The sequence below is a fragment of the Aspergillus caelatus genome (genome assembly GCF_009193585.1).
Source record: "Aspergillus caelatus strain CBS 763.97 unplaced genomic scaffold BDV27scaffold_28, whole genome shotgun sequence".
Classification (NCBI taxonomy): Eukaryota; Fungi; Ascomycota; class Eurotiomycetes; order Eurotiales; family Aspergillaceae; genus Aspergillus; species Aspergillus caelatus.
In genome coordinates this window covers 43,597-60,741 of record NW_022475291.1, presented here as the reverse complement: position 1 = coordinate 60,741, position 17,145 = coordinate 43,597, and the positions used below count along the sequence as shown (strand labels likewise).

General features: G+C 47.1%; 6 protein-coding genes and 2 non-coding genes across 8 annotated transcripts; 4 read left to right on the top strand and 4 right to left on the bottom strand.

Annotated features, from left to right (window-relative positions):
- The first annotated feature begins 261 nt into the window (after window positions 1–261).
- On the top strand, window positions 262–366 carry BDV27DRAFT_t47. The gene has a single exon. It is a non-coding gene; the product is annotated as a tRNA-Met (tRNA).
- A 583-nt stretch (window positions 367–949) lies between these two features.
- On the bottom strand, window positions 950–1,054 carry BDV27DRAFT_t44. Its single transcript has one exon. It is a non-coding gene; the product is annotated as a tRNA-Met (tRNA).
- A 1,724-nt stretch (window positions 1,055–2,778) lies between these two features.
- On the top strand, window positions 2,779–5,396 carry BDV27DRAFT_142348 (ferric reductase family protein; the record flags this gene model as incomplete). The annotated part of the gene is made up of 7 exons (XM_032069942.1): window positions 2,779–3,204; window positions 3,262–3,355; window positions 3,399–3,451; window positions 3,481–3,641; window positions 3,700–3,957; window positions 4,282–4,630; window positions 4,692–5,396. The coding sequence occupies 7 exons, from the start codon at window positions 2,779–2,781 to the stop codon at window positions 5,394–5,396; spliced, it is 2,046 nt and encodes a 681-aa protein (XP_031931036.1).
- A 2,309-nt stretch (window positions 5,397–7,705) lies between these two features.
- Window positions 7,706–8,393, bottom strand: BDV27DRAFT_142347 (uncharacterized protein; the record flags this gene model as incomplete). Its single annotated transcript, XM_032069941.1, has 3 exons — window positions 7,706–7,853; window positions 7,910–7,980; window positions 8,037–8,393. The coding sequence occupies 3 exons, from the start codon at window positions 8,391–8,393 to the stop codon at window positions 7,706–7,708; spliced, it is 576 nt and encodes a 191-aa protein (XP_031931035.1).
- A 1,318-nt stretch (window positions 8,394–9,711) lies between these two features.
- On the top strand, window positions 9,712–10,010 carry BDV27DRAFT_57331 (uncharacterized protein). Its single transcript, XM_032076981.1, has one exon. It carries the CDS (start codon window positions 9,775–9,777, stop codon window positions 9,943–9,945), a length of 171 nt encoding a protein of 56 aa, XP_031931034.1. The 5' UTR covers window positions 9,712–9,774; the 3' UTR covers window positions 9,946–10,010.
- Window positions 10,011–10,129: 119 nt separating this feature from the next.
- On the bottom strand, window positions 10,130–13,000 carry BDV27DRAFT_122987 (pentatricopeptide repeat protein). Its single transcript, XM_032065768.1, has one exon. It carries the CDS (start codon window positions 12,281–12,283, stop codon window positions 10,370–10,372), a length of 1,914 nt encoding a protein of 637 aa, XP_031931033.1. The 5' UTR covers window positions 12,284–13,000; the 3' UTR covers window positions 10,130–10,369.
- Window positions 13,001–13,167: 167 nt separating this feature from the next.
- On the top strand, window positions 13,168–15,733 carry BDV27DRAFT_57313 (putative origin recognition complex subunit 3). Its single transcript, XM_032076980.1, has 8 exons — window positions 13,168–13,243; window positions 13,299–13,508; window positions 13,572–13,645; window positions 13,704–13,938; window positions 13,992–14,131; window positions 14,177–14,450; window positions 14,500–14,621; window positions 14,668–15,733. Exons 1-8 carry the CDS (start codon window positions 13,190–13,192, stop codon window positions 15,644–15,646), a joined length of 2,088 nt encoding a protein of 695 aa, XP_031931032.1. The 5' UTR covers window positions 13,168–13,189; the 3' UTR covers window positions 15,647–15,733.
- BDV27DRAFT_57306 (uncharacterized protein) lies at window positions 15,734–17,073 on the bottom strand. Its single transcript, XM_032076979.1, has 5 exons — window positions 16,995–17,073; window positions 16,822–16,941; window positions 16,698–16,758; window positions 16,506–16,642; window positions 15,734–16,443 (listed from the first exon to the last, which is right to left on the bottom strand). The coding sequence occupies exons 1-5, from the start codon at window positions 17,035–17,037 to the stop codon at window positions 15,821–15,823; spliced, it is 984 nt and encodes a 327-aa protein (XP_031931031.1). The 5' UTR covers window positions 17,038–17,073; the 3' UTR covers window positions 15,734–15,820.
- Between the last annotated feature and the right edge of the window lie 72 nt (window positions 17,074–17,145).

The following is a 17,145-nucleotide window of genomic DNA, read 5'->3' as shown; positions in this document are numbered from 1 at the left end:
GACCCACAAAAGTGATATATATATCTACTTGGCAGCAAGGCAACATTGTGTGAGTACTAGATATTCAGCGCTTGAAGAACGATAGTAATAAGAGAATTATAGGTTAATTCACATAACAGTTCAAAACACATCGATACAATCTAACATAGAGGGAAAGAAGGATACAAGCAAAAGACTGAAGTACCTGGCGCAACTATTGGTATAGGCCGTATAAATTACTAGGGTTATGTAGCTTAATGTCAAGACCAAATAATATATCAAGTTTCCATAGTCTAGTGGTTAGGACGGCGGTCTCATAGCAATATGACAATTCCTATCTAAAGGAGTTGCAATCCGCAAGCACGAGTTCGATTCTCGTTGGAAGCATTCTTTTTTATGCCAATCTTTCATTCTTTCCCCCTTTCTCCATACAGTCCGTATACTTCGTTCAAATAGCTTGCGATCAGGTTCAGGTCCACATACCAACCAGCTTCGATTTTTGTCTGCTACATAGTCTTCTTCATACACTCATCCAGCAGCGCAGCTCCTTGCATACATACACAACTGGTACATAGTATACTCTATATACTGCCTGGTCACTTACTGTGCGTGCTATCTCTACCTCAAAAGTCCGGACTGCCCTTTCTAACCCCCGAAGTAGACCCGAGTAGAGGGGGGAAACTAAGACCTACTGTCGCGGACCGCGATTACATGTCCACAGCCAGATGTGTTTGACGATCAAAATATTCAAGTACGCCGATTGAGATCGCGATAATCCCTGGGATGTCGCCAGGTGGATGAACTAAGCCGGCTGGGGATTTGGAGGCTTAATGTCGACAGGGTAGCATCCCTCTTGTAAAACTTGTGTAGCTTCAGTGCATATTAACAGCCTGGCTTCGCGGTCAGCTATCCTCGAACAACAGGAGAGGTGGGCTCACTCACAACAAGCCAAAATAATAAGAAAAAAGAATGCTTCCAACGAGAATCGAACTCGTGCTTGCGGATTGCAACTCCTTTAGATAGGAATTGTCATATTGCTATGAGACCGCCGTCCTAACCACTAGACTATGGAAACTTGGTTGAAGTTCAGCGGCAAAGTATGGTCTTATGTCCCATAGCGGTACCTGTTCCTCCTACAATTAGTTCACACATCATGCCGATCAAGAAACCAGGTCTTGGTCTTGAGACACGAATGCAGCCATGGTACCGTAACATATAAAGACATTGTTGGAAATCCTTTATCATGGGTAGATCATCAATATGAACAGCTCTCTCGAAAGTCACTTTGGCCATTGGTACTCGCAGTAGCCGGTAGGGCAAACGATGCACTTTGTGACACTGTCCTTGTTGACTAAGACAGCTCGTAATAGCAATGGCATGGTTTCAGTTTACATTGAAGAGGTAATGCATATCACTGTGGATGTACTGATCTGAAACATGTTGGTTTAAGGACCTGCAGAGCCATTGATCACCCCGCGTTAAGATGCAGATGAACCAAAGTTGCTGGCTTCTGAGAATCACACGACAACAATAGAGAGAGGGGTAAGAATACAGTCAGCTAGGTGTGTCGAGTCGTCTCAAACTGGCTTCTCAGCATTAGACAACTGGAATGACATCGCTGACAAAAATGCTTGAGTTTGAAGTCCCAGGAGCTCAAAATGACATTCTAATTATCATTCTTTATTATCTGTGCGGCTAGGCGCCATGATAGTGGTCGGCGCTCGAACGTATCCCACTCTACTGGGTAGATAGGTGCGGCATCTTCCGTACGTGGGGAGCCCTAGGATGAAATATTTTTGATCCGAAGCTTGTCTAGAATTGGCTTTTTCTGGGTATCGGAGGAAAGCCTAAGCCAGTCATGACTGAGTAATCTTTCGAATATTCACTCTAACCTAGTCGTAGTTGCTGATCATAATATCCCTGTGCTCAGTGAATCTAGCACCGAGGCTCGGTACGATGAAAGTCTTCTAATTGTGAGAATATCCATTCCTTGACGAGGTCGTTGAAAAGTAGTCGACCACCTGGTTTAGAAGTAGACATGTTCAAGTAAATGCATGTAAGCCAGTTGTTATTTAACTCAAATATATTGTTTAAGAGACGATCTTGCTTCTCATCACGCGTAGAACCTTCAATAGACTGGGTACTCAGGTAAAGTTATCTCAGGTGAGATCTGCGAGATTATCGTCCAATCTAAATTTTTGAGATGGGATGATCGACGCACCTTAGATACACTCGGAAGCCGAGCATAGAAATGTGGGACCAGTTATTAATCTGATCGACGATCTGATAAACCATCATGCGTTCGTACTTTATGAAAAGTATGTTTTACATAATAGTGCTACTGGTGATACTCATTCGATCGCTTATACCCCATAGTGAGCTGGGATATAGGGGTGGCTCGAGAGAAATGAAAGCAGAGGCTGTCATTGAATGGCGCAAATCTTGTGAACGGAGCGTGATCTGCGTGGGTTATTGATGTGCTATCCAATACGAAAAGGGAGCCCACTTTTACTTCACCCAATCCCTACCAAGAATTGGCTTCGAGATGGAACTGAAGCGCGAGGTGCAATTCGCCACGGCCCTGGGCCCCACGCATTATAATTTCCCTCTTCTGATGGTAATGAGGTTCCTCATATTCACAAAAGATAGGACCCGATGGCCACTAGTATTTGAATTTAGAGAGGAGAAAATGGGAGGGGGTACGTGGAAAGCAACATATAAAAGCAAGGTAGTTGAAGATTCTCGAATGGTGTATGGACCTCCAAGAAGGGATCTCTGAGTGCCAGTCTCTCGCCCAAAATGCATTCATATCATATCATTCCACTATTTGCGTTCACAGGCCTCGCTCACTCTTGGGGAGGTCTCTCCGCTTCCAGTTTGGATGTATATTGTTTTTATTCCATTTATGAATCACTATCAACCCTGACATGGTCTGGCTCCTACTCACAAAATGCTGCATGCAACAACCCTGCACAAGTCAAGTCCATCTATACATCCGCAAAGCTATACTGTTCGGAAGAGGAGCTGTCTGCTGGGGTAAATTTGTGGGAAGATTACTGTCAGGGACTCAGCAGTCCATTGAATCTTGATGCGATATCGAACAATACAACGAGTTCATACTTAGCAGAACTTCCGCATGTTGATCCCAGTCAATATAATAGAACGATACTGACATCGACTGTATTACTGTCACACTCATACTATCTCGTTGCCTTCCACAGTTATGTGAGACACATATTCTCGATTCGTTAATTGGTCAACACCACTGACTATGTATCGCAGCTAGCGAAAGACCAAGCATTACCGAAATCAACGCGGTTGAGCTGGAGTGTAATGGGCTACTGGGGTGTAATCTTGCTCATGGGTACACTACATCGTTTATGGACTTCATCGCGGCATATCTACAAAGGAAGTGGCAGTGGAGACGTGGAGCGCAAGCGAGAACAACAGTTACCAGACAAAGCTGGAATATGTGATGATCGTCTTAGCCTTTATTGGAAGGCTTACATCGCCGTCCCAGCAGCCCTCGGATCGTACCATCGACGCCGATTCCTGGGATGTAGCATCCCGAATCGTCCGGAGATTCTCGTGGTCGTGGGATTTTGGATCATGTGTATTATCCTCAACTTTGGGTTTCACGACATCTTCATTCCAAATGCCACGTACGGGCAATGGGCGCTTTTAAATGCTGTGGTACTACGTCGACTAACATGCTCATAGGATGCCAACCATTTCGCAGCAGGCATGGAAGTACGTTGCTCAACGGACTAGCACGTTCGCATATGCCTGTTTGCCATGGGTGTGGTTATTCGCTGGACGGAACAATATCTTCATTTGGGCCACTGGTTGGAGTTTCAACACTTTTAATGCCTTCCACCGACACTTAAGCCGTCTCACAGCCATATTTGCTTTTGTACATGCGATATCATATACCGTCTTGGACACGATCTACGGTAGGGACTTTGAAATATGTCTGAAGTAGCCATACAGCTAACAAAGCTCATATAGGGCCCTACTAACAGGACGGACTGCATGTTCTCTGGTTCAAGTTTGGTATTATTGTGGGTCTGAGCTCAGTCACCTCAAGTTCCTTCCGCTAATATATTAGGGTGCCGTTATGATGGGGCTACTTTGCGGCCTCTCCATCCCCTGCATTCGTACTAAATGTTATGAGTTATTCTTGATTGGACACATCTTATTTGCAGTGACCCTTTCTTGTTGCTGTTTTCCAGTGCGTCCTTATGCCCCCCCCACCAGTCCATGCCTCTAGCAAATGCGAAACTGACTCACAAAATATAACAGACATACTTCGGTTTTCGGAACTAAGTATAACGCCTATCTCTGGCCAGTGGTTGCCATATGGTGCTTTGATCGGTTCTTGCGCATCGTACGCCTCGCATATTGCAACATCCGCGTCTCTACCAAAGGGCATGTGCAAACAACCACAGCAATGGCAACGTACTGTAAAGACGCTGATGTCATCCGACTAGATATCCAAGCAGGTGGATCAATCCGGCCTTTACCAGGACATTACTTCCACCTATATCAATTGTTCAGCTGGCGTGGCTGGGAAAACCATCCTTTTACAGTCGGCGCCTGCACAGCACCAAACACAACCTCGCCATTAACGTCTTCATCTGAAGCACCAGAAGTCTCCCACTCTATGAGTGGAGCCCTCAACGAGAAGAACACATTCATTTCAACCACTACAGAGATGTTTACACAGGAGACCCCCGGATGTTACCACTGACCCCACCCTTGGAAACCTTGTTTTCTGGATTCGTCCTTATAACGGTTGGACAAAGCGACTGAAAAACCAGTGTTTAGGCTCATCGTCCTCTGACGATAGTGCTGATAACGGATATTATCAAACCTCTATTCCCATAGCTTTGGAAGGCCCTTACGGTCATACAATTCCGTTGTATCACTACGGCTCTGTGCTCATGGTTGTTGGGGGTACCGGCATCGCAACAGCAGTACCTTACATTCAAGATCACGTTTCTAGATCGCCGAAGACAGGCTACAGGAGGTCTGACGATAACAAAACCCAGACTTCGAACCTTACTCTGGTCTGGGCATGTCGTGGCCATGAATTTATGGAGCAGCTGCGTGGTAGGGAACTTGCCGGTGCACTAAAACTTGAAGGATTTACTGGGCGTTTCTATTGCACAAAAGGCTGTGATAGCCACTGCGCTGCTGCTGACAATGATGGGGGATTGCGTATTGAGCGTGGGCGCCCGAATATTGAGAACATTATTCATGGTGCCGCTACAGAAGCGCAGATTGTGAAGCACAGAATGGCAGTGCTCACATGCGGATCTCCCATTATGTCGGATGAGGTTAGACGCAGTGTGCATAGTATACTGAAAAAAGGGTATGAAGGGATTGAGTATTTTGAGGAAGCATACTCATGGTGAGGCATATGTGTGGTTAGTTGAATGTTTGTGGCTGTTGTATGTACTGAGTCAATCAACACAGAAATACGCCGGACGTGTCGATCCATTCACCTGAAGGTTGAAAGTAGTAGTTGCGTCGCTCATAAAGGCATCCCTGGTCCTCTCATTCTCTCGTTGCCAAGTTGCATCCGTGTTACGGTAGAACATTTTTCCAATGATTTTTAGTGGTTGCAGAGCCGGAGTAGTTGTGGTAGGAAACAACTCAATTAGATCCCAAGATCACCATAGCATTGAACCTTATCATATGATTGGATAGTAGTTTGGCCAATGGTTCTTCATGATGTGTGTGGACAGTGAGAGGACAGTAAGTTGACACTGTCACTTGGTTGGTATGCGCCTTTGTTTCGAGTCAGAAAACCGACGAAGAAGCTAAAAGTCGAAGAAAATCTATCCATGGAACCAAACCTTTGTACCCAACAGTTCAGTTACGCTGTTGTAGACTAAGACTTGTCTTGGGTTAGTTTCATACCGCAGATCCATGTTTATATTGACGCCCCAGACCACCTAGGGCAGTACCATTGGCCCATGTTGAAGCATGAAAGCCAAGTTCTTTTCCCATACACTGATTCCCAATCTCTGTTGGCCCTCGCCAGCACTTTTCATCCCCCAGAAGAGAATTGTTAGGTATACAGCGTTAACGCCAAGGATGAGCGTTTGAGGCGCTTTACCATAGCAAGGAAAGATTGGATAGGTTAGAATCGCGGTACGTGAGTATCTAGACAGAAGCTTTTGCAGAAATTATATACTACTTAGTGAGGATTCACTACTTCCATCTGGTGGGATTTCGGAACAGCTCCTTACGCCACGCCAACCAACACGAGGCTCCCATTTGTAACAGAGGTTCTCGTCGCTAGACAGGCAGCGGGTGCTGCCACTATTGACTACAACGCCGCACCCCCAGACCTGACAACCCTCCCTAGTGGCTCCCTCTTCGAAACATGGAGGCCAAAGATTCATGCCCTCCCCCCAACTGGTCAGATCGGTGGCCCATGTGCACATTACAACGATCCAGAGACCGGATGATTCCATGTCCAGCACCTGCATAGCGGAACTGGTATTGCCGGTGTGCAGACCGACGATCGCGTCTACTATTATGATATCAATGAAAACGGGAACTACACTATTGTTGCTGGTGGAGCCAACGATTAAATCCACTGGCAGTATTTGACGGCTCTGTTATTCCCAGTGGCATTGATGACAAGCCAACACTGCTGTATACCTCGGTCTCACATCTCCCGATTCACTGGACTCTCCCTTACACCCGCGGGAGCGAATCGCAGTCTCTGGCAGTGACTTATGATGGTGGCCATAACCTCACAAAACTGGACCGCCCCTTGTTATTCTGGAGCCTCCAGTAGGACTTGATGTCATTGCCTTCCGTGGCCCTTACGTTTTCCAGAATAAGGACCTAGATGACACTGTTGGCAGCGGCCTGGGGACTTGGTATGCTACCATCTCGGGCGGTGTCCACGATGTCGGGCCCGGGGTATTCCTCTATCGCAACCAGGGATCGGGGTATGAGGACTGGGAGTACCTTGGAGAGTGGTGGAGAGAGCCTGCTAACTCCACTTGGGGCAACGGTGACTGGGCCAAGGTATGGGGGTATAATTTCGAAGTTGGAAATGTGTTCAGTCTCGACAAAGAAGGCTGTAATGTTAATGGCGAGAGTTTCATCATCTTCGGCATTGAGGGTTCATATGTTCCAATCACCAAATCTGTTACCTCAATGCATGGCATGCTCTGGGCCTCCAGAGCTATCTCGATACCGGACGGCGGAAATGTGACTTTTGAGCCTACCATGGCGGGTGTTATTTCGAATGTAACCTATGGATATACTTCCATCCCCACTCCTTCTTGCTGCTTCCGGCTTGAGCCCCCTATAGATTGACATTTATTACCTCCTGATATGGAGGTACCTAATGAGATTGGATGGCCAACTGGAGCAGTACGCATATTTGTATCGTGCGTGTCGTTGTTGTACCGAGCCTTCTGTTATGGGAGCGAGTAGATGGTTTTGTAAAGTACATTGTCTTGGAGTTTCAATTGACATTGCCAATTCCACAGTGTCTCTCCTATTTACCTCGGCCAAAACATTCTTTCTGGGTTGCTCTGAGAGTCTCATATTACATATAGTAGCGTTAGGGCCTGAAGTAGTCAATAACCCCTGCCTCTCAACGTGCAGAAAATCACCCTGAATATACCCCATTGATTGTAGGCTTGCTGTGTACCTCGTAGACTAACTAGGTACATAATGTGTATCGGGCCTGGGTTTAGCCCTGAGGTCTAGACCTTCCCTTTGCTGGGCAATCTTCCGTCAGACACCAGTATTCTTCACCTTCCCCACGGCAGTCATCGCCATATGCACAGTACCAATGGCCACCGCCTGCATTATTAACGTTTGGCGCCTTCATGACGAGCCTAATCAACCTGATCAGTGAAAGAACAACTGTAATAAAAGTTCACCAAACACTCACGGTCCTGTGGGTTGGTTAGAGCACACCGAGCTATACAGGTGCTTATTGACGACTTTTACTGTGTACGCGGTCTGTCACGGTGTGTTAGGATCACCAACTCGCAGGATCGAAATGGAGCACTACTGACATATGCCATATCGTACCAGAGACAGACCGTTGCATTTATATCTGCACTACAGGTCTTGATCTCGCCCACGGTCCATGATTCTGTCACCGAGAAGCCGGGAGCGAACCACCCAATATTCGCTCCGGCTGAGACGGTGTACCCAAATGTATGACTCGCAGAGAATCCAATCCCACAACCCTTAGCACCTGGGCCATCCCGACACTCTCCTGTACTGGTCATTTGCCTGTGGAGATAATCCGTATGTGGGTCTCCATCCCCGACGAGCTCATAGCTGCAGTCTCCCATACAACACATAAACTGATGACCCAGGAGCTGCCTCTCTTCCAGTGTGTTGTTTGCACCTGTTGTGTTATCCATGTGGATTGCGTGTGCTAGAGACCGGCTAAGGCAGAGAAGGAAGGAGATTTCCAGGAGTATCCCATACATTCTGACTTGAAATACATATAAGTACGGAAGGCTTGGATAGCTTGCACAAGGCATGGTTCAACATACAAACAGCACTATATATATAACGTTCCAATCCCCACTCATGCTGTTACCCCTTAAACTTAATCCGAGTAGGATATCAGTGTACCTCCTCCTTAGCTATCTGAGGTACTCAACGAGAGTTGTACTAGTAAAGTGCACGAGCGGCAGAGACGCGAGAGAGAGCGGGTTGTCAAAAAAGATTGAAATTGCTGGCTTGCGGTCAGACCCATACTGAAACGCTTGGAAAGCAATCTCTCCATGGGGAGTAGTCAAGGCAACATCTTCTGTGTAGATCACTGTGAAGGCTTGCAACAGGATTGCCTTCCTGTTACCATATATAAGAAAAGAATTTATATCTTACTAAATGCCGACGAGTGCCAGCAGTCTCATGAAAGCCAGACGATTATTGCACTGGCCTATTGCGCGTAGTCAGGTACGACTTGACCAAGACCAACCAGACAAAGACTTAACGCCCGGCGAAAGTCTATGATACATTACGGTTACAATTGGCTAATCAGATTTCATGGTACTTTCGTATCTTTGTTTACTCCGACTTTAGCCTATGCAACTCAATGGAGACCGTACAGCATCGGTTCAACCAATGCTGGATTGTCGACTATCCCCCGGTTGGAGAGAAACAAAACAGAGGCCCTTTTATTGGGTAAGTAACCGCCTTGGCCTTAAGACAAAGACTCTTTCCCTCTCCCCTATTTTGTTTTGTTTCGGCGGATGACTAGAAGGATGGAGCGGCAGCAGAATCGAAACCAAACACCCCCCCCCCAACAACAACAAGGACCAAGGCATATACGGTGGGAAACAAGATGACCCAGCATAGATTGTGAAGAAAAGATATTTAAGCCATTTTCTGTTAGCGAGATCTGCATGACCTTAGTCTTTAAGTTTCACCTGATCTTATCATAATCTTCAGGAGATCAAGGAAATCAGAGATCTCTTTTCCCGGTTGATAATCCACACCATGTCTACAACAGAGAAAACGACGCCAACGACAGCAACAACAGAGCTGCCCGTACAAACTCTGGAAAGCTTACACGGACCCGAACTGGACTCGAAAGATATATGTTCATATTACATTCGCGATCAACCAAACGAACCAGAAGACTTAGACGCATTCCAGACCTGCTGCACACCAAATATCATCCATAGATACAACGAGCACCAATACTGGTGCGAAGTCCCTGAGCATTACTTCCCTCCGACGCCCTACCTTAATGTGTCGAATAGCACGATTGAAAAGTGGGTGGATGGCAATATGACCCAATGTATGAGAGGCGCTCATCCGAGTCATTATGTTGGGTCAAGCACGTGTCACTTTCCCAGATACAATGTTCGCAATGCAGCCGCTTCCTTGATTGTGGCGTCGGTGCCCTTGTATCTTGGACTACTGGGCGCTTTGTGGTCTTTTAGGCTTCTGTTGCGATAAGTGGTACCAGGCTCTGAGAGGATCAATGTGATATCTCCCTTCTGGCGGTTGGCTCTGGGTTATGTATGTAGATACGGTATAGTCGGATTATATACCTAACTGTACGCTTCAGTTGTGATTTATCAGCGAACAGAATGGATGAAGACTATGTTCCAAAGACCTGTAGTTTCGGATGATAATCATATTGGAGGGGGTAGATTTAATATTAGCCACTGGGTTTTAGAAATATATGACGACCCCGAGTGTCTAAGACAGCTCAAGAGAGGAAAAATTTATTATAGTACACATGAGCCATGATTATATACATAGCACCACCGCCTGAACGCCGATCCGTATGCTGCGTGGCAATCTTCTATCCCAAAGCAATACCGCTAAACACCATGATGTACTTTTCCTGATTACCTAAAAGGTGACTGGTGTAGACCTACAGTAAAAGGTCATTATCCTCCAACGACGATCCAAGATCCACCCCCAGGATATTCATCTCTTCTGCAACGGACGCAATATGATCTTCAACTCTGCTCGATTCAGTAGCAGCCCGGCCCATGATGATACGTAAAAGATCAGTCATTATATCAAGCTGATACTGCTCCCGCTCTTGCGGCTCGAGAGTCTCGAGAGTAAGCCCCCGCGCCTGGAGAGCAGACACCTTGCGCTCGCTCAAGATCTCTACCAACCTGTTGACATGGGAGATGTTCTCCTTGCTCTTAGGAGTCGTTGAAAGGCGACGGAGCCGGCGCTTGGGTGTGCCGGCCGGGACACCGGCCATCCGTGCAACTTGTAGGACTATGAGACGAGCGGTCACGTCGTCGGGAGAGAACCCGAATGTTGATCTCAGCGAATAAAGGGCAATTAGTGTGCCAGGGAGGTCTTTAGAGAGACAAAAACAACGAATTATTTGGTTATAGAGTTCTTTAGAAAACTCTTCTTGTGCGGCGGCTCGACCCCGTGCAGAAAGGCGAGAATACCACTGCATCATCTCGGCATAAAGGCCGCGAGCAGATGGAAAATCTGCAACAAAAGTCGTACGACCGCGATCATACTGAAGTTTGCCACAGTCCCATAGGCAAGCAAAGGTTTCTAGATCGGGCTGGATCGATGTAGACATGGTTCGGAACTTGTCCCACAAAGATCCGATATCCTGTTTCCGGAGCTCGGCATATAGGATGTGATTCATGAAGTAGGAGTTTGGCTTAATCTGAGCATCGCCGAGGCATTTGATTAAATATTTAATCATCCCATCGTCGCTTCTTCGGGTATAATGTAGGAGCAGAATGGAAAATGTTTCGATGTTCGCGGATGGAATCTCTCGTTGCATCCATTTGGGTATGCGAGGACTATCTTGATCGGGGCTTACAGTCACTGTCGGAGAGCTTCCAGTCGAATTGGTCCGCGCCCAAATGCTGTCAATCCGCTGTTGAACCATAGACCACCCCAATCGTTCAGCTTTCTCTCGCGCGTCGGGATTGCCATCACGTAGCCAAGCGGCAATCAGCCCATTGAGGTGTTTTGAATCCGGCTTCACGCCTCGTTCGTACATCAACTCAATCACCAGTGCAGCAGAGTCAACTTCACCCATTCCAATGAGCTTCTTCATCCAGCTGGCATAGAAGAATCGGTTCTGGAACTTTCGAGGTAGGACCGTTAGCGTCGAAAGCGATACCTTGTTCACTTCCAGTTCCGAAATACTTGACGCCTGGAGATGACCAACAAGGCCGACGGCTGCTTTATAGAGGGAGGTCGAGTCGTTTGCTGGGTCTTGCCCTGTCACCATCATATCTTTGAACACTGCGATAGCTAGATTCGGTCTACCAGCTTTTAAAAGACCAATGCTGATATTATCGTAGTCGTTCATAGTTAAGGTATTCTCAAGAAAGCTCTTCAGTTGTAAGTATAGAGCCCACGCCTTGACCTCAGCTTCTTTGCCAAGCTGTCGCCCCCAAGCAGTAATGACTGGAAGGAGGATGCGAGGTTCGCGTGATTTGTCATTTGCTAGAAAAGCAAGAGCAATGTCCTGTGCTCGTTGAGGGTCATTTTCAGCAGCGAAGAGTCGTACACCCAATTTCCAATATGCTTCAAGGTCTTGCTTGTTTTGCGAAAGCCCCGTTTGATGTGCCTCCCACTGGTCCAGCGCTTCCTTCGTTTTGCCAGTCTCTCGGAGCGACTCAATGTAAGAGAGGAGATGTGGAGTCGAGAGCGATTTTCCAACTGACATTGCGTCTTCAGCGAGTATTCGGATATGGCTTGCGCGGGAAGATCTTGTATGGTCACCAGCTTGAGCATTCCATAACAACGCCAGAGCTTCTTCAGGTATTGATTCTAGGAATCCTGGGACCATCTGTTTGCATCGGCGGTACCATCTCCATAGTTCCGGACCGAGTCGTTCGTTTGATCCATCGTTTGCGATCCGGATCAGGCATTGGTTGAATTTCTCGATATAAGAATGGTGTTCCGGAGTCGATACCGCAACCTCGTAGGAGCGCCGTACATGCTTTTTTGGCGAGTTATCCTTTCCTGTCGAATGCCAGTTTTCCTCTTCTTTGGCCAGGCCCTCGAATTCCTCTTTTAACATCTCATCCAGCTCAGTATCAAAAACCTGCTCAAGGCCAATATCGGGTTCATCCTTGCCATGCTCCGCCTCATATTTCCTCAGAGCTTCTAGTGCAATGGCTCTCTCCTTCTCGGGTAGCTCTTTCATGAACTGACTGTTGGGGCCGTAAGGACCTTCTTTCAGATCCTGCAGTTCCTTCTCAAGACTAGCTAGCTCACCCTCTACTTCCTCCCGATCAGCGTTGTCTTCGGCTTCTGGATTGACCTGCGTTCTCTTTTTGCTCCCGCGAGTATCTTGTTCGTAAAACCGAACCTTGTCATTGGGGCCGCCATACTGGAGGGAGCGTGGCGTTCCGACGGAGAATGTACGCTGCAAAGGAAGAGACGGAGCCGACGGTGCTCTGAGGGCCACATGCTGATACCACCGAGCTCCTCGAACAGCTTGGCGCAGCATGAGGTATAGGCGGTTAGATCATTTGACAAAAAAAATACTGGTGAATAAAAGTTGCTGTGACAGTAACGAAGTAGGAGTTTTGCGGAGGATTATCGCATGAAGCTCCGCGGCGGAAAACCAATACCACCCCCAGTTTGGTTTAGCGTCAACGCGAGCTCCGCCGCGGCTTCAGTAAATTATTCTACAATATTCATTCCTCCCCAGATGACAGAGGGCAGGCCGTCTCGAAGCTTACCTATTATGGACTTGGATACGGAAACACAGGGTGTAGCCAAGGATGGCTCAAACACTCAGGTATTGTTCTGCACTAATGGTTCAATCTGTCCTAAACTCACTAATGCTTTTGTAGGGTGTGTACATCTATCGGCCTGCAACTTCCGCGAAAGCTCACGGGGAGCGACCTTCGAAGCGACGAAAGGTGCAACCCGAGAATAAGGAACAGAAAATTGAGTCGCACCCTTTTGTTCCCTTGCTGGACGGCGAAGAAAACGAGTCATCGGTCGAATTGAGGTACAATGCTTATCGGCTATTATGGTCAACTCAGGAAAGCAAGATCCAGGTTCGCAAACAATAGAAGCTTGCCGGTTTGCTGGGTATGGTATGTCTGGCTAACGGCAGGCAGGAGATTCTAGATGACGTGGATTCCGAAGTTCTTGAGAACGTTTTATCCTTTGTCAGGTCCACTTCGCATCAGACGTAGGTAGTTCGTTATTTTTTGACACGAAGGCGCTTCGAAATGCCTAACCAACGATAGATATGACGGCTGCATCCCCACAGCATTAATAACGGTTGGATCCAATGTTTCATCGCTTGGCAGACTGTTATCCAAGCTTAATGATCAGTTGACTGCGTCAGAGGAAGGCGGAGTGGTCATACTGGAATCTGGCGATGCGCCCAACCTCAAGGCAACGCTGAAGAATATTATCCGAGCTGCCGTCACAAACACGGAAGGGAACGATGGGTATCAGAATTTCTTGACGGACCGAGAGGTAGGTTTGCCCTGTTCAAACCCTATATGGGCGAGGTGCTAAGAAGGCCGTAGGGGCCCAGACTTCTTGGGTATGATCTCGATTTACTTGGAGATTATGTCAAAAGGAAAGGGATCAGAAAGCTGGTCGTAGCATTCCGTGACAGCGAAGCTTTTGATCCGAACATCTTAACTGATCTCCTCTCCCTCTTAAGGTAAGGCTCACGATCCTTACTAATCCATTAAGTTAATTGTCCTAGTTCCTGGTTTGACCGGATACCATTTACCCTGTTATTTGGTATCTCAACATCTGTTGAACTCTTCGAAGGAAGGCTTCCTCGGTCAAGCGTAGCCCTTCTTAGAGGTAGATACTTCGAAATTCACGGAGCAAGTAACTGTGTTGATCGCATGTACGAGCGATTACAAGCAGACCAAAACGGACGATTCTGGCTAGGGCGCAATATTACGGGGGTTTTGTTTGAGAAATCGAATGACTATTTCCAAACACCGGAGGCATTCAGTCGGACAGTTAAGGTATTTGCCATATTACGCGTGCTAAACTGATTAATTCTAACGGGGATAGTATGCGTACATGACACACTTCTTTGCAAATCCATTGGCAATGCTCCTATCAGACGAGGCTTCCGTGAGAGGGCAACAGGGGAAGCTCTGCGAAGCAATTAGAAACCTCCCATCTTTCCGAAGGTAATATATTACCTTAACTTAGCCTTTTCTTGACTAACCACACTAGATTTTGCGAGCATCTCCTTGATGATGCCTCTACTGAACAAGTGCGCAACCTGTTGGAGAACGACGAGTTTCTGTTTCAGCAAAGCCTAATGTACATGGAAATCGGACAGCGACGGATGAGAGATATATTCCAGGTTGTCAAGACGATTTATCTATGCCTTAAGAGCATGGATATAAGAAGAACTTTCACGATGGCGGATTTGTCAATTCGTGCACTATCTGGAGAATTGCAAGATTCAACTTATATGGATGATCTTCTTAGGGGCCTGAAAACGTTGGACTCTTCTAAACTGGAGGAATTCCTTGCGTTCATGCCTCAAGAACTGATTGACTGTCCGGAAGTCCAAGAAATAAAGAAAGACTTCAGAGCTCTTGTACAGACAAACCAGGGCACGGGGCCGCTTCGGAGTGAGTATGACAGCCATAATTCCATTGTGGCGGCAACTGTGGTCCAACAACGGGTGAAGCTCAGTAAGAGCAAAGCCAAATTACCCCAGCAGAATATTGAGTATACCAAGGTAATTGATCGCGTTCATGCTCTGTCAGAACGGTACTTTGTGGAAACGTTGGTAAGACCACAAGACCTGTTCTTGCATGAGGCTTTTCTTCTGGATATGAAAAATCCCTTGAAGGAGATCTTCTCCCCTAGGCCACGTTTCGCGATCGAACGTGCTTTAGCCAATCCTTTCGACTACTTGATATCAATGTCGGATAGGACGGATGCTAAGATTTCCGCGCGACAGCCAGCCACGGCTATCTTATATCAGCTATATCTCGAGTCCGGGGCACTGGTGAACGTTTACGACCTTTGGCAAGCTTTTTATGCGGTGTTCGAGAGTGAACAAGGTGACGCTTGCGATGAACTGATGACTATGACATTGTTCTATCGGGCGGTATCAGAACTCAAGGCGCTTGGTATGCTTAAAAGTAGTCGGAAGAAGGTGGATCACGCTGCTAAATCAGCATGGATTGGGCTATGAATGCCATCATAATTGTACATTTAAGAACATCGACGAAGCGGGCTATGTAATATCAGGACAAAAGGGTATCATAAAGCAAAATAAACTAATCGCCACAGCAATCACATAGTGCAGCCATCGAGTAGATGAAGTCCATTCCTCTCACGATGGAGACTATAGAAGGAAACTTGTCCGTCATTCGGAGATAGGTAGTTGAATGATATCGTCGTGACCAAGTGGTCGTCCCCCATCACTCAACACCATAGCCTCTCTCCTTCGTCTCCTTACAGCCTGCTCCTCAGCACTCCGTTCCCGCAGGCGCCTCCCGGGGACTCGACTTGAGCCGGCAGTATCATCACCATCTACCATCCATATGTCACTGTCATCATCATCCTGGTCGTTTTCCTCAATCATGCTACCCATTAGACCATATTTGCGTAATTGCTTCGTGCCCTCCGGATGAGAAGAGAGGGTGCTAAATATTGAACTCATAAGGGTATCATCGGACCACCAGGTTTTCATGAGTATCACCACGTCTTGCCGGCGCGACGGCTCCGAAAGCGCGCAAGGAAATGGATATTTTGAGAGCCAACGACTGACGACGCCAGCCTCCAGAGCTGCGGGCACATTTTCTGGAAGAACCAGGTTCAGTGTACCAAGCGCCTTCTTCTCCTCGAGAGGTCTAGTTTTGGGTAAAATAGGTGATACTGTGGTGGAAGTTTCTTCGGTATGTTCGTTGAGGAAATTGCAGAGACAGTCGACAAGAGCGTTGTATGTGGGCGGATCTTTCAGTCTTGCACATACGGAGGTCCGAGAAACTAAATCGTAGCAATCAGCATCAACTTGAGATATCCCAAAGTCGAATGTGCAAGGTCCGTACGTGAGCGATTTGATACTAGGAAGTACATCGCACTGAGGGCTTTGCTTCGTCTCTCTGTATTCGTGCTCGCAAGATCCCTTAGAAGCAAATCTCTAGTTTCTCCCTTTGTAGATCTCTCGGCGATAATACGCAAAGCACTGTGAAGTATGTCAGTGCCTATTATGCGGGCTGTGTACACTGGAGCTGTCATACGCTGCCCGGAGGTCGTAACTTGTGCTTTCAGAGAGCTTGAGTAATGTGTCCAGTTTGAGGGCTGCTGGTCAATTAGCCACTAGATAACTCACCCAAAGAAAAAAAAAAAAAGTATGTAACCAACCATCCTCCGTGCCTTCACTGATCATCTTATCTTCCTTCTCGACATGCTTAATCTCCGTCAGATCTCGCACTTGGCGGAGGTCCGTGACTATGCCGCGAACAGCGAAGAAAAGAGAAACACCTATAGGGTCAGCGGCCCATTCACTTGCCATAAGCAAATCACAGAAAGCTCACCTAGGCATAGCCATAACAACCTATCGTTCATATGAGAGGGCATGGTTCAGCTTGGAAACGAGAATGATCTATACTCATGGTATCGTAGAAAGCGGAGAGTAATGATGATCTAAAGACAAACCGGCAGAATTCAGCACATAAAGGCGGTGAA